General features: G+C 39.4%; 1 protein-coding gene across 2 annotated transcripts in view; it reads left to right on the plus strand.

The window, feature by feature from the left end:
• The first annotated feature begins 1,410 nt into the window (after positions 1-1,410).
• brap.S (BRCA1 associated protein S homeolog) overlaps positions 1,411-15,615 on the plus strand; it is a 28,320-nt gene continuing 14,115 nt past the window's right edge. The window contains exons 1-7 of one of the 2 annotated variants that reach the window (XM_041574015.1): positions 1,411-1,907; positions 3,826-3,987; positions 5,198-5,393; positions 7,065-7,254; positions 9,284-9,397; positions 10,958-11,106; positions 12,389-12,464. In XM_041574015.1, coding sequence (XP_041429949.1) covers positions 1,829-1,907; positions 3,826-3,987; positions 5,198-5,393; positions 7,065-7,254; positions 9,284-9,397; positions 10,958-11,106; positions 12,389-12,464 — 966 coding nt within the window. In that variant the 5' untranslated portion in view covers positions 1,411-1,828. 2 annotated transcript variants of the gene reach the window in all.

A 15,615-nucleotide genomic window follows, 5' to 3' on the forward strand; every position in this document is an offset into this window, starting at 1 on the left:
TTACAGCCTGGGTCTGTTGCCCCTGAAGCAGACAGGGGGCATGGGGCTGCTGGTGTAGAGAGAAAATTGCCTCAAGGTTCCACAGCAGATGCTGCCAAAAGTGCCAGCTAAGGCAAGGTTGGCATAATAGCCATTTTATTTTATGAATTGGGGGCATCAGGTTTTAGTGGGTTTTGAGTTGGTTTTTAAAAAGTGGTTACATAGATATAGGTATGTGTATATATATGTGAGTGCATGACTATGCACGTCTTTCATGTGTACCTGCCAACCAAAGTAATGAGCCCATTCTTGAATGGCAGGTGGTATGGCAGCCGTGGTCTTCTGCAGCACCTCCTCTCCTTGAGTGCCACTTCCCAGCAGCCCCTGGTCATACGCCACATACACTGCTCCCCCAGCGAGGCCAGCTTGGTGTTTCCTTGTTTCCACTGGATGTGGTGTTTCTCTTTTTAACCCTTGCGGTCTGTCCCTGTACCCCGTCCACGGTACTGGTAGTCAGTGCAAAATCTATCAGTGGAACAGACCAGGTGGACGCAGTAATCTGCTGCAAAAGATGCCTTTTTATTTGACTCTACATGTTTGGAGCAAAAATGCCCTTTGTAGTGTCAAATAAAAAGGCATCTTTTAAAGCAGATTACTACTCCCCCCCCGTACCCCACAGAAATTGAGAGGCACAGTGACTCCCCCAGTAGCGATTCTAGAGGGGAGCGGGCCCTGGTGCGTGACGTGCATCCGGGCCCCGCCCCCTCCGTACGGCCGCATTTTCAGTGGCAAACGGACTGCCGGGGGGCCCTGAGGGGGTGCGGGCCCTGGCCCGCTCGCACCCCCGGTAGTTCCGCCACTGACTCCCCCCACAGAAATTCAGAGGCACAGTGACTCCCCCCTCACCCAACAGAAATTCAGAGGCACAGTGACTCCCCCCCACAAAAATTCAGAGGCACAGTGACTCCCCCCTCAGAAATTCAGAGGCACAGAAACTCCCCCCACAGAAATTCAGAGGCACAGTGACTCCCCCCTCAGAAATTAAGAGGCACAGTGACCACCTAGGGTTGCCACCCGGCTGGTATTTTACCGGCCTAGCCGGTTAAACACCTGCCAAGGCCAGGGCCTGTATTTCAAATTTACCGGCAATGCAGTTGCCGGTAATTTGTAATACCCTTTATAAAAAGCCCTCTGTCTGCCCCCAATTCGGGCAGAACTCACCTTTTTTGCAGTGTTCTTGACATTGCCGCGATGTTGCTCCGCCCCATTTTGTGTCGCTGCGTAGCCCCGCACCCTTTTGTGTCATGGACCACACCCTTTTTGTACCCTCCACCCACCGGCTGGTAATTTTTTTCAGTAATGGTGGCAACCCTACATGTATCCCACAGAAATTCTGAGGCACAGTGACTCCCCCCATAGAAATTCAGAGGCACAGTGATCCCTTCACCACCTACAAACATCCAGCGACACAATGAACTGGCCCAAAAGTTAAGGTAGAGGTTACAACCTGTACAAAAGCTACCATACAAGTTGGCCACCCCGGGGTTTAAGTTGCAGGTCCTGTCAAGAGTCCGCAGCCGCCACTAGAAACCATTGTCGCTTTCCCATGTTTGAATTTGCCGCTCACTAATAGGCAATCCGCAGCGGAGCGGTCACATGGTAGCATCACATGACCGTGACGTCTGGTCCTTATCGCGTATAGGAACTAGCCGCTAACCTATTGACAACGTCTTGGGAGAACTCACTCTATCTAGTCTTTGCTCTCGACCCTTCTTTGCCCTTTATCGTCCAACCGTGACCCGGGGTTTTGTGAGTCCCGCTGTTTGTCTGTCACAGCCCGGCTAAACATATGAGTGTTTCACTGGTTGTCATCCGGCTGGAACTTGCAGACCATTCTCGCTTTCCAGTGGGTTTTCAGTATTGTGCTGGTAAGTTCCGGAACATTTGCATCACTACAGCTTTCTGACTGGTCTCTGTCTGTTCTGCACTTTTAACCTTTGGGGAATGCGCTTTATTTAGTGTGTTATCTTGTCACCTTGTCAATTACAATACGAACAAACGGATGGCATAACGATATAAGGCATAGCTATTAAAGGGGTTGTTCACCTTTGGGTTCACTTTTAGTATGATGTAGAGAGAGATATTCTGAGACAATTTGCAATTGGTTTTCATTTTTTATTATTTGTGGTTTTTGAGTTATTTAGCTTTTTATTCAGCAGCTCTCTGGTTTGCTATTTTCAGCAATCTGGTTGCTAGGGTCCAACTTATCCTAGCAACCATGCATTGCTTTAAACAAGAGACTGGAATATGATAAGGGGAGACCGGAAAAGAAAGATAAGTAATAAAAAGTAGCAATAACAATAAGTTTGGGTAGCCTTACAAGTAATTTGTTTTTAGATGGGGTCAGCGACCCCCATTTGAAAGCTGGAAAGAGACAGAAGAAGAAGGCAAATAATAAAAAACTGCAAAAAAATAAATAAACATGAAGACCAATTGAAAAGTTGCTTAGAATTAGCCATTCTGTTTCCCTTTCATGGCAATACATTGTATTAGGAATATACAATATGTGACGATGTCAGTGCCATCTCTGTGATGCAGTGTTGTGCAACTTTTCCAGGCATATTGAGCTTATGTTCTACTGTAACTAAGATACTAGGGCCAAGTTAGATTACACTGATGTCATACAAAAACATGTCTATGAAGAGTCTCCTTCATCCAGGTCATGTATCTAGTTGAATTAAAGGCACAGTAACTTTCCATAATTTACATCTTCATACCTTAAAGGAAAACTATACCCCCCAAACAATGTAGGTCTCTATTAAAAGATACTGAGTAAAACAGCTCATGTGTAAAACCCTGCTTCATGTAAATGAACCATTATCATAATAATATATTTTTTTAGTAGTATGTGCCATTAGGTAATCATAAATAGAAAATTGCCATTTTAAGAAATAAGGGCCGCCCCCTGAGATCGTAAGATTCACTGTGTACACATACAAACCACATGTAAGGTCACATGAGCCAATTAACAGACAGAGTTCTGCCTTTTGCTTCCTCACTTTTTCCTGTTGCAGTTAGTGTTGTAGTATTTCTGGTCAGGTGATCTCTGAGGCAGCACAGATAGAGTCACAAAATGGTGGTTCAAGGCAAGAGATGTAAAAGGGCAATATTTATGTAAATATATATTCCAGTTTGGTAAGATTCTTTAATATGTCATTCAATTTGATATAAACTATCTGTTGCTTAAGTATTCATTTTGGGGGTATAGTTTTCCTTTAAGACTACTAGAAAATCATGTAAACATTAAATAAACCCAATTGGCTGGTTTTGCTTCCAGTAATGATTAATTATATTTTAGTTGGAATCATGTACAAGTTACTGTTTTATTATTACAAAGAAAAATAATCATTTTTAAAATTTGGATTATGTGGATAAAATGCAGTCTATGGGGCACGGCCATTCTGTAATTCAGAGCTTTCTGGATAACGGGTTTCCGGATAACTGATACCATACCTGTATTTCATTCAAAGAGCAGAAATCACTTATCAAAAATTGCTCTGTTCTGTCAAGTAATAAAAATGCATCTTTTTTTGCCTTAAATACATTGTTATAAGTTTTATATTCTAGTATGTAAGTTAGAGCACAGCACTCCTATAATCTTCCTTTTATTTATATTTTACAGAAAGATTATAATTACATGATCTGTCATTAAAGTTTCATTTTAAAGGTAGCAACAAGTTCTGGAGCAAATTCACATTGAAGTTAATATTTAATGCTCACTAATCTTCACTGTACTCTTCTGGTTTCTGGAAATAAAAGCAACTTATTATTAATATTCCTTTCCAGCCACCGATATGTCTGATGAAGAAATCAAAGAAAATGCTTTGCATAATGCAGCAGCTGACTTGCAAGGGAAGTTGCCAGTAGATAAGACTGCAATTCTGCACCAACACATTGGAAGGAGAGAAATGACAGACATGATTATAGAGACTCTAGGTCCCAGCTCAGGTTAGCTTTGAACTTCAACTTACTGTATATTTCCCCATTTCATCATTTTGAGCCTGTGTTTTTCTAGCTGATCCCCAGCTCCAATCTTGTCTGTGATTATCTGTATGCAAGTTTAGTAAGAGAATGAGCTGTTCCCTAGTTATCTCAAACACCACGAAGATTTGTTACAAATGTTAATGTATGTATAGTTTTATTTGTACAGCGCTCCTTGAAGGCAAAGCACTGTACAGCAAAGCAATAAATAATTAGTAACAAACAGGAGGTCACTGCATTAATAAGTAACAATAAATGCATTATTAGGGTCAGGGCACATGCTCAGATTCGGGGAGATTAGTCGCCCAGTGACAAATCTCCTCTTCTTCAGGACGACTAATCTCCCCGAACTGCCTCCCGCCGACTAGAATGTAAAATGCCGGCCGGATGGCACTCTGATCGCTTCATTTTCTGAAGTCGCCCAAAGTGCAAAGCTCTCCGAGTGCCATCCCGCAAGGCGATTTACATTCTAGAAAGCGGGAGGCAGTTTGGGGAGATTAGTCGCCCCAAAGAAGAGGAGATTTGTCGCCGGGCGACTAATCTTTCCGAATCTGAATGTGTGCCCTGACCCTTATAAATACAACTCACATAAATATAAAATATAATAACAATGCAGATTAAGTGCTCAGTGTCAAGGAGAGAAAAGGATGGAGGACCCTGCCCCGTGGGGCTTACAGTCTAAATGGGAGGGTAACTTAAGGACACAATTCAGAGGAGTATTAAAGCGATGTAGGTTACAGTGGGTGACACTGTCATATGGGTGACACTGTGATATAAGTGCCAGTTCCCAGTTCAGATGTTATCCAGGTGCTCCCAGGGATAGTCTTTATGTTTTGTTTTAAAATCATTGAAGGAGGATTCTCTCTGGAGAGATTCATTCCAAATAGCAGCAAGAGAGAAGGGTTTGACACGGGAAACGGCAGTAGTAGTGGGGGGGGGGGGTACAACCAAGCGGTTGCTCTGAATGGAGCAGAGTTTAGGCCAGGAACACATATATATATATATATATATATATATATATATATATATATATATATATATATATATATATATATATATATATATATATATATATATATATATATATATATATATATATATATAAAAATAAAATATGGTTTGTACAAGTAAATACATTTTAGAGTCATTGGATTTGTTAACTGTTGTTTTTTGTTAGATGTGAAGGAAAGTTCTACTGAGAAAATGGATGCATCACTGGCAATTACTAATAAGACCAGTTTGGATGAACAGGGTACCTGTGCAATGGCAGTTCCTGATTCACCCTCTAAACAACTACCTGAACAGATCACTTTCTTCAGTGGAAATCCTTCAGTGGAAATTATACATGGTATCATGCACCTGTATAAAACAAAGTAAGAAGAAATCTGCCTTGCATAGTTCAAGGGAAACACTTCTCCTTCCCATCCTATTATGTTTAATTTTATTCCCTTTGTCTAAACAATTACTTATACTTTAATATTTTGGTGTTACTGTTGCTTTAAAGACCTGGATCATTACTACTGTAGAGATGCTGAACCTTTTGGCTGGTTCAGTAAGTTTAATATATAAAATAGAGCATTTTTAGCCATATCATTTTTAGAGTTTAGTTCTCCTTTAAATTCCTCCCTATTGTCTGAGAGCTGCACTACCCTCTTGAAATATTGACTAGTGCTTTAGGTACAGAAGCTTTTTTCAGGAAAATTTATATAGGGACTGAAAAGCACTTGTAACAGAGGTATCAGATTTTTACTGTTAACATAAACAGGAGTTCCATGAAGTGGTATACGCCACTATTAGCTAGCCAGTATAAGCCTGACTGAAAAGTGCCACATGCCCCATAGCTATGTAACTTAATATTTGTTTTATTTTTAGTATGTTAAAATGTTTTGTTTTTTGCGGAGTTGCTGATATGAAGTGTTAAAATTTTAGTAAGTGAAAAAATAGGGTTATTGAAAATAGCTCTTAGTACATAGTAGTTGATCAATGGACTGGTCTGACTGCCACCTTGGAGTGGCTGGAGAGCTTCAGAAGGGTTTTTGCTACCTATGTTACATAATGGCCTTTTATATTTTCAGTGTTTTATATTTTTCATCATTGTTTACTTGTTTCCACCTCTATATTAAAGGGGAACCATAGCGGAAATGAAAATTTAATATACACTTCCTCATACTGAAATAAAAAACTTTCTAAATCAATCAATTAAAAATTCTGCATTGTTTCTGAAATAATCAAGTTTATCTTCACTAGTCATCTCTCAGCATCTGTTTCTCTTCATTCTGTCTTCATGCAGCAGTTGGGTGTCAGACAGGCCCGAACAGGCAATCTGTGGGTTCTGGTAAATGCCAGAGGGGCTGCTATAAGGTGCCATAGAAAGTCAGTATTTTGTGGGCTGTGGGGCTGTTTGGGCCTCTGGGTACCTGAAATGCCAGGGCCTATTTTGAGTCTCAGTCCAGACCTGGTGTCAGATGAATGATGAAAATATCTTAAAGATGGGCTCCCTTTCCTAGCAGATGTATTAAAGCTCACTCAAATAACTGATTCCAGTACAAACAAAATCTAACAAAATTACGGTCTTTTGCACAAATTCTGCATGTAGAGAGACACCATGTCTGGTGATTTTAATAGATTGAGCTCTAATACCTTTTCTAGGCAAAAGGAGCCCCCTATAAGATATACTGGATAATTCATCTGACACTCAACTGCTGCATAAAGACAGAATGAAAAGAAACAGATGCTGAGAGAGGAATAGTGAATATAAACTTGATTATTTCAAAAACAGTACAGAATTTTTAGTTGATGGTAAACTTGATTATTTCAGAAACGGTACAGAATTTTTAATTGATTGTATTTACAAAGTTTCTTATTTCAGTATGCAGAAGCTAATATTACATTTTCATTTTCGCGATAGTTTCCCTTCAAGCTAAATTAATGGAATTTCTATGAATACCCATTTTTAATTTTTTACTGTATGTTCCTTTTTAATACATTTTAATATGTGCTGTATAACTGAGCAGTACCAATTTGCATCATTGTGTCATTCTCAGTAAGATGACATTGCTAAAAGAAGATGTCCGTCGTAGTGCCATGCTGTGTATACTCACGGTTCCTGCAACAATGACCAGTCATGACCTTATGAAATTTGTAGCATCATTTAGTGAAGTAATAGAGCATATGAAAATCATCCGGGACTCTACTCCAAACCAGTATATGGTTCTGATAAAATTTAGTTCACAGGTAAGCATTCATGTATAGAAGCCATCAAAGCATTTTATATAGTGATGGAAATGGCATTAGCTGTATCTAAATCTTCCATGAGAGAAAGGTCTCTATATCCTTATATACTTTTGGTAAGAAAGATTAATACAATCTGATAAATCATACCTAGTTATGTTTTTAAATATTTATATAAATATATAAATATATTATATAAATAAAACAACTACAATAATGCAGAGGAAAAGCCTGTAGCAGTCTTCCTGATGCTGGCCAGCAGTTACCAGGAGATACACAAAGCATGTTCTGTACTCTACCTGTGCACTCATCTGGTAACTAGTTTTACTGCCTGGCATGATGACCAGTGGCCCTTGTACTTTTCATGTAGGCTGTGCAAATAACTTTTTTTTTTCATAATTTTTAGAAACAATGAAGATAGTGGGATACATAATTAATTTTAATTGTTTGTACAGGTATGGGATCCGTTATCCGGAAACCCATTATCCAGAAAGCTCTGAATTAAGGAAACACTGTCTCCCGTAGACTCCATTACAATCAAATAATCCAATCTTTTTTTCTTTAATAATTAAACGGTACCATGTACTTATAAAGGTATAATAATATATATCCAAATTAAGATATAATTAATCCTTTTTCCGGAAGCAGAACCTGCCTATTGGGTTTATTTAATCTTTACATGATTTTCAAGTAGACTTAAGGTATGAAGATCCAAATTACAGCAAGATCTGTTATCCGAAAACCCCAGTTCCCGAGCATTCTGGATAACCGCTCTCATACCTGTACTGAAATTGATTATCATCTAGAAAGAGGAGTTGTTCATGTAGAAACATACAAAGTTTGTTTCTGCACCACAATATTCTTTTTTTTACTTCAGCCTCAATTGGTGTGCATATTTCGGACAGATTAAAGGGTAACTGTCCCAATAATTAAACAAAAAACACAACTAGAGTGTATGTTTAATTATATTTTACAAGTGGGGATGAGTGAAATATTTTAGCGTGTTTTGCAGAGGGAAAAAAACCCCATAGACTCTGAAAAAAAAAAAAAATGTTGCGTGGCTTGAAAAATTGTCACACAATAAAGCCCATTGACTTCAATGCGTTTGACAAATTTTTTACTGTTTTGCAAATATATGGAGTAACGAAACAGGCCAAAATTGTCCCTCACTATTCACAAGCAGTATGTATTATTTTTTTCTTACAGTTGGTTGTATATTTTTGTGAGTATGTGAGCCTCAAACTAATTTGATTCCAGGATTTCTCCTGGCCAGTCAGCAATTGGCATTGCATTATTGACACGTTGGTTTATTAGTGCACATGAATGAACCATATATATGGTTTGAATTTGTACTGAATTTAATTTGTACTGAACTTGTGGAAAGGAAACCACACTCCACAATAAAATGATTGGCGCCTAGAAAACGCACCTACTTTGATCCAAAGCTGCAAATCACTTGAAATTGCATTTTTTACTATGTTTGTGTTATTGACTGCTACATAATTTCATTGTACTTAATCTATATGCATAGCATGAACTTTCTGTGCATAACTAACTGTAATTGTGATTGTAATTTACTCATTTCAGCACTCCAGTTATGCAATATGATGCCCAAAACCTGGTCCAACACAGGCCACTGCTAGCTGCCTTTTACACTAGCTGCATTATGAACTTGATTAATCTAGTATATTCCACCTATAATATAGAAGTTTGAAGACATGAGTGTGGCTACATAACCAGTTTTCACTGGGAATTCTCCATTCACATGTTTTCGTAAGCAACAAAAGTTTCTTTCCATGTGGCTAGCTGTTCTGCATAAAAGATTGATCTAGTATAACATTGTGCATGTGAAAGGGGTATAGTTGTGTGCTGAGCAAGTCAGATGACCTGAGAGGTTGAATACAAACAGCTGTCGGTTCCTGTTAATGCTTCACTTGTGTCAGACTCTTATCAGTTACCACTTCCAGCTTTCACCTGAACCACTGCGTGTACAAAATCTCCTATTCCTATAATATGTCCATTTTTCCTTCAGGCTGATGCTGATGGTTTTTATATGGCAAACAATGGTCGCCAGTTTAATTCTATTGAAGAAGATGTTTGCCAGTTGGTGTATGTTGAAAGAGCAGAGGTGTTAAAATCTGAAGACGTGAGTACATTTAAATTTCTCATGTCCTGTTTGATAATGTGATACTAGCTGTACAGTATATGGGTGTACACATTGAACATACAAGATTACATACAAAACAATCAATAATTAATACAAAAGGTAAAGAGGGCTCTGCCCAAAAGAGATTACAATTTAAAAATTCAGCACTTTACAATTGGTACCTGCACAATTTTATGCTCTGTCTAGGAGCTAGAACTATCTGATATTTTTTGGTTGTGTGTCCTTCGATTGACTAAATGGGTGACTTAAAGCCATGTAAATTATTTTACTTTACAGTCATGAATAAAGCTGCTGTACAGGTTCCCAAGTAAAACTGTCCTTTGTCCAATATAGTATCTAACAGCAGCCCCTGTTATTCCCTGTTATAACCAAATTGTCAGAAATCAGGGTACAAACATTTACTGAAATACAGACACTGATAGTATGAGCAATTTGCAATTGCTATTCATTTTCTTAAATCATTTGCCTTTTGAATATCTCTCATTATTGTAATTTTAGTTGTACAACATCCCATTCAGACGGTGGTTATTTATTTTTTCAGTGCCAGACCTTGCTACCATACAAACGTTTATCCTGTAAACCAAAAAGCTATGGAACCGAACTGTAAATTGTTCAAGAAACACCAATTTGCATGTTAATTTTCTTACAATGTCAAAAAGCTAATATCTTTAAATAAAATAAAGGATACAACGATACTGTTTTACATTTATGTGGAGATTTGCAGTTATGCTTTAAATTTTGGTTCCAGAATCTAACACCGTAATTAAAGTGGCCAATGAAGTAGTAATAAAGGAACAGTAACACCAACAAATTAAAGTGTTTTAAAGTAATGAAAATGTCATGTAATATTCCCATGCACTGGTAAAACTGATCTGTTTACTTCAGAAACACTACTGTAGTTCATATTAACAAGTTGCTGTGTAGCAATGGTGGAAATTGAAAAAAGGCTATATGGCACAGGTTAAATAGTGGATAACAGATAACACCATTATGTTCTACAGAGCTTACCTGCTATCTGATGTGTAACCTGAGTCTTTTCTCCTTGGAATGACTGCCCCCATTGCTACACAGCAGCTTATTTATATAAACAATAGTAATGTTTCTGAAGCAAACACAACAGTTTTATCAGTGCAAGGCAACACTGTATTATATTTTTATTTTACTTTAAAACACTTTAATTTTTTGGTGTTACCTTTAAATAAGTCAAAATAGACGGTTTCTGTCTATAGTTATTTGACATTGATGGAACAATATTTGCCTCAATTTGCAAATGCTCCTTCAGAGGTAAATTTAACAACATAATGGTCAAAGACATAATTCATCCTGATTAAAAATGACATTCTAAATCAGTTTTATCCATCCTGTTCAAAGCGTCTGCATTGCAAATTCCTTGTAACTCAACAGTGAATTTCCATGCAGAAGTACTATAATGTTAAAGATCCAACTCGTTTAATCCATTTTTAGCTTTCACGTTTAAAGATTGAACATATATTATAATGCTATAAAGAATGATTTCAGTTAACTGGCTTTGATTTACAGGGTGCCAGCCTCCCAGTAATGGATTTGACTGAGCTTCCTAAATGTACTGTGTGCTTGGAGCGAATGGATGAATCAGTGAATGGAATTCTGACAACACTTTGCAACCACAGCTTTCATAGCCAGTGTTTGCAACGTTGGGAGGACACCACGTAAGTATATTATATATGGTTCTGCATTATACTACTTACTGTTGTGATAACCATGTATATATATTGAATAAAGTACCCCCTCTTGTAAAATATAAGGATATTATAAGTTACCGAGGAGTTTCATGACCCTATAAAAACACGAGGCCGAAGGCCGAGTGTTTTTATACAGGTCATGGAACTCCGAGGTAACTTATAATATCCTCATATTTACAACTGGGGGTACTTTATTAATTATAATACACAAATTTTAGTGAGTCATGTGACAGAAATTACATCACTAGTCACCGTTTATAACTGATGACATCACTACTCACCGTTTATAAGGATATAATTTACAGGATATTCATGGCTTTTGTGTATTATAAGGTGATATACACAGAAAGTTTCATTTTATATACTAACACTGACAAAGATAAGTAGTTGTAATTTAAGATGACCATTTGAAGGTTTTGAAATAATCTAAGGTTTAAAGAAATGTATTCGTAAATTCATAAATTACACAGTTATAAAAAAAATATATATATATATATATATATTTTGATTCATTGGCACGGTTGCTAATAAACATTACCATTTTATTTATATGCATGTTGATGGAAATATTTGAATAGGATCTAGCCGGTTCAAAGAGTATAAATCCCTTTTTTGTAAATATTTTTCAGTTTGGTGTGCCCTTGTGGTTGTGGAGATATTCTTTTGGTAAATTTCCAGGTCACGTACTACTGAATTGTTGCTCAATTCAAGAATTTAATTTGTGAATGAGTTGCTATCTGGTTACCTCATTGTTCCGTTGTTGGGCTGATGGGGGGGGAGGGGGTGATATCACTTCAACTTGCAGTAAAGAGTGACTGAAGTTTATCAGTTTATCAAGTCACATGACTGGGGGCAGCTGGAAAACTGACAATATGTCTAGCCCCATGTCAGATATGCAAAATTAAATATAACAAAACATGTTTGCTCTTTTGAGAAATGGAGAAGTGGAGCACACTAAGTAAGTGCAGTGCCAGTGATGTCCTAATATGAAACAAGATGGGGAGCTGTTTTGGGCATATTTGAAGACATGGATGATTAATATTTTGAGCTGATGAACCTCTACAGTAAAATGATCATATTAAACACAGCATTTCTAGCCATATTCATTTTTACAGTTTAGTTCTTTCTTCTTTAACTGTCCACTAGATTATAAGCATAGGAAACTAAATTATTGTAAAAAGCAGTTAAGATATGATAGATTCTATAAATGCTAGCAAGGCGCAATGTAAGTGTCTTCTCTGTATTACAGATGCCCTGTGTGTAGATACTGCCAAACTCCTGAGCCAGTAGAGGAAAACAAATGCTTTGAATGTGGTGTTCAGGAAGTAAGTTGACATTTGAAATGCTGCGATCTTCATTTACTCTGTATGTTCTTTATATTGAAAAGAAAAGATGATTTTACAAATAGTGCCTAGGGGGCATATTTACTTACCTTCCAAGTTGTGCCAGCGTTGGCATCGCCGCACTTCAGCAGGCGTAGATTCAATGTTACGATCAGCGGTTCAAAGTTATGCTAGCAATGGCAAATTTGCATGCGCCGTTAAGTTAAAGTACAATGGCCGTATATGCAGCTGCAGGGTCGGACTGGGGGGCCCGGGGCCCACCGGGACCGCTGTCCAGGGCCCCCCTCTGGCCCCCGCTACCTACTTTGAACCGTAACGCCGATCAGCATACTCCGTCAGGCGGCGCATCGCGCATGCGCAAAAAATCACTAAGCGCGCATGTGCAAACGGCGCTAGGCGCGCGTGTGCAAATGGCGCTGCGATGCTCCGAAATAGTTTTTCCGAAAAACTGTTTGGGAGAGGGGGTCAGTCCGACACTGTGCAGCTGCAAACACATTACACTACACTACACAAGGCCAGGGAACCTTCATAAATGTGTTCTAATGCCCTACACATGTGCCCACAGTATAGTTTAGGTGCCCTATGTTATCAAATGTAGGAGGGAATGAGGGTACCCTAAAAAAAAAAAATGTGATGTTTTTCAGCCTATCACCCTATAAAAAGTAAGACGCCAGTGTTTTTTGGGACTTAGAAAAAATATCAACTTTTTTTGGACCATCCCTATCTACTCTTTTGCACTTCGCCTGGTCTGAGGTGGTGAAGTAAAGTCTGCCGCAAGAGGTAACGTTCACGAAAATCCGCAACTTAGTGAATTATCTTAGTTACATCCCTTCACCAGAGCGCAACTTTGCCTGGCACAAAGGTACGAAGCACTAGAGTAGGTCCACTTTGCTATCAAATTCACGCCAGCACCCGTTAGTAAATTGGCGAACTGGCAAAATGACGTCACACTGACGAATTTTCGCTAGCGTTAGCCACTTCACCCTTTAGTAAATTTGCCCCTAGGAGTGAGAGCGCTCTTCTATATCTTTAACGGTTGTGTTCTATATTTATATTTCTTATGTCTGTAACTGCATGATGTAATAGTTACTACTTTTGGCTAGCTTAAGTTCCTTCCTTAAAGGGATTGTTCGCCTTTGAGATAACTTTTAGTATGATGTAAGGACTGATATTCTGAGACAATTTGCAAATGTTTTTTTATTGTTTATAGCTTTTGAGTTATTTAGCTTCTTATTCAGCAGTTCTCCAGTTTACAATTTCAGCAATCCCTAGCAACCATGAATTGAGACTGGAATATGAATAGGAGAGGACCAGAATAGAAAGATAGTTACATTGTATGATATTATGTCTGTCCAATAAATCATCCAAGCCACTCTTAAAGCATTAACAGAATCAGTCATCACAATAACACCCGGCAGTGCATTCCACAACCTCACTGTGAAGAACCACCTACGTTGCTTCAAATTAAAGTTCTTTTCTTCTAGTCTAAAGGGGAGGCCTCTGGTACGGTGATTCTCTTTATGGGTAAAAAGGTCCCCTGCTATTTGTCTATAATGTCCTCTAATGTACTTGTAATGTGTAATTATGTCCCCTCTCAAGCACATTTTTTCCAGAGAAAACAACCCCAACCTTGACAGTCTACCCTCATAATTTAAGTCTTCCATCCCTCTAACCAGTTTAGTTGCACGTCTCTGCACTCTCTCCAGCTCATTTATATCCTTCTTAAGGACTGGAGTCCAAAACTGCACTGCATACTCCAGATGAGGCCTCACCAGGGACCTATAAAGAAACTTAATTATGTTTTCATCCCTTGAGTTAATGCCCTTTTTTATGCAAGACAGAACTTTATTTGCTTTAGTAGCCACAGAATAACACTGCCCAAAATTAGACAACTTGTTATCTACAAAAAACCCTAGATCCTTCTCAGTTAAGGAAACTGCCATTTAGTGTATAACTTGCATTTATATTATTTTTGCCAAAGTGCATAACCTGCATTTATCAACATTGAACTTCATTTTGTAAGGGTTACAGCGTGGAACCGCTGTGATAGTGGATAGCCATTCCATTGGGAGAGGATATGGCGGAAGCCCAGGGGTGTACCCATAGATGGTAAGGGAGGCAGACATGGTGAAAATAAAGCAGGTTTACTTGGAGCTTGCAAATAACACAGGAACAGTTCAAAATAAGGTAATTACCAGGAAGGTGAGGATAAGGAAACTGCTGGAACAAGGCAACACAGGAGCTTGGAATCCAGGAGCTTGGGATACAGGTAAGGAATCGCTGGAACAAGATACAGGATACGATTACAATTAATGACTCAGCCCTGAGCAAAGCTCAGGGCGGGGTTAATAAAGGGACGGTAATTGGGAATGGGAAACACATGAGGGTAAACGAGGTGGGTGGAGAATGGGGAGGAACACACTAGAAACTGACAGGTACATGAAACACAAGACACACAAGGGTAAGGATCAGCCTCAAAGAGCCCCCAGTGGCTCAAAAGAACACACAATGTCCAGAATCTGGGAAATAAAGGTTCGAGTCCCGGGCTGATCCTTACAGTACCCCCTCCTTAAGGGTCGACCTCCGGGCGACCCAAACGAAAGACACCCATCCTTTTTAGTCCAATGACTGGAGATGGGGACAAAAGTTTGCCAGGGTCAAAGGCTGGAGAGCCGCCAGGGTCAAAGGCTGGAGAGCCGCCAGGATCGGAAGCCAGATCAGAGAAGTCGCCAGAGTCAGGAGCCAGATCAGAGAAGTCGCCAGGGTCAGGAGCCAGATCAGATGGATGGCCAGAGTCAGCCTGCATAGCAGAAGAACCAGCCAAGGCACCCATTACAGGCGGCGGACCGGCAGAGGCACCCATTACAGGTGGCGGACCAGCAGAGGCACCCATTACAGGTGGCGGACCAGCAGAGGCACCCATTACAGGTGGCGGACCAGCAGAGGCACCCATTACAGGTGGCGGACCAGCAGAGGCACCCATTACAGGTGGCGGACCAGCAGAGGCACCCATTACAGGTGGCGGACCAGCAGAGGCACCCATTACAGGTGGCGGACCAGCAGAGGCACCCATTACAGGTGGCGGATTGCCCAGGACAACAGGAAGACCACCACGAATAGCAACAAGACTGGT

Source organism: Xenopus laevis, chromosome 1S (genome assembly GCF_017654675.1).
Source record: "Xenopus laevis strain J_2021 chromosome 1S, Xenopus_laevis_v10.1, whole genome shotgun sequence".
NCBI lineage: Eukaryota > Metazoa > Chordata > Amphibia > Anura > Pipidae > Xenopus > Xenopus laevis.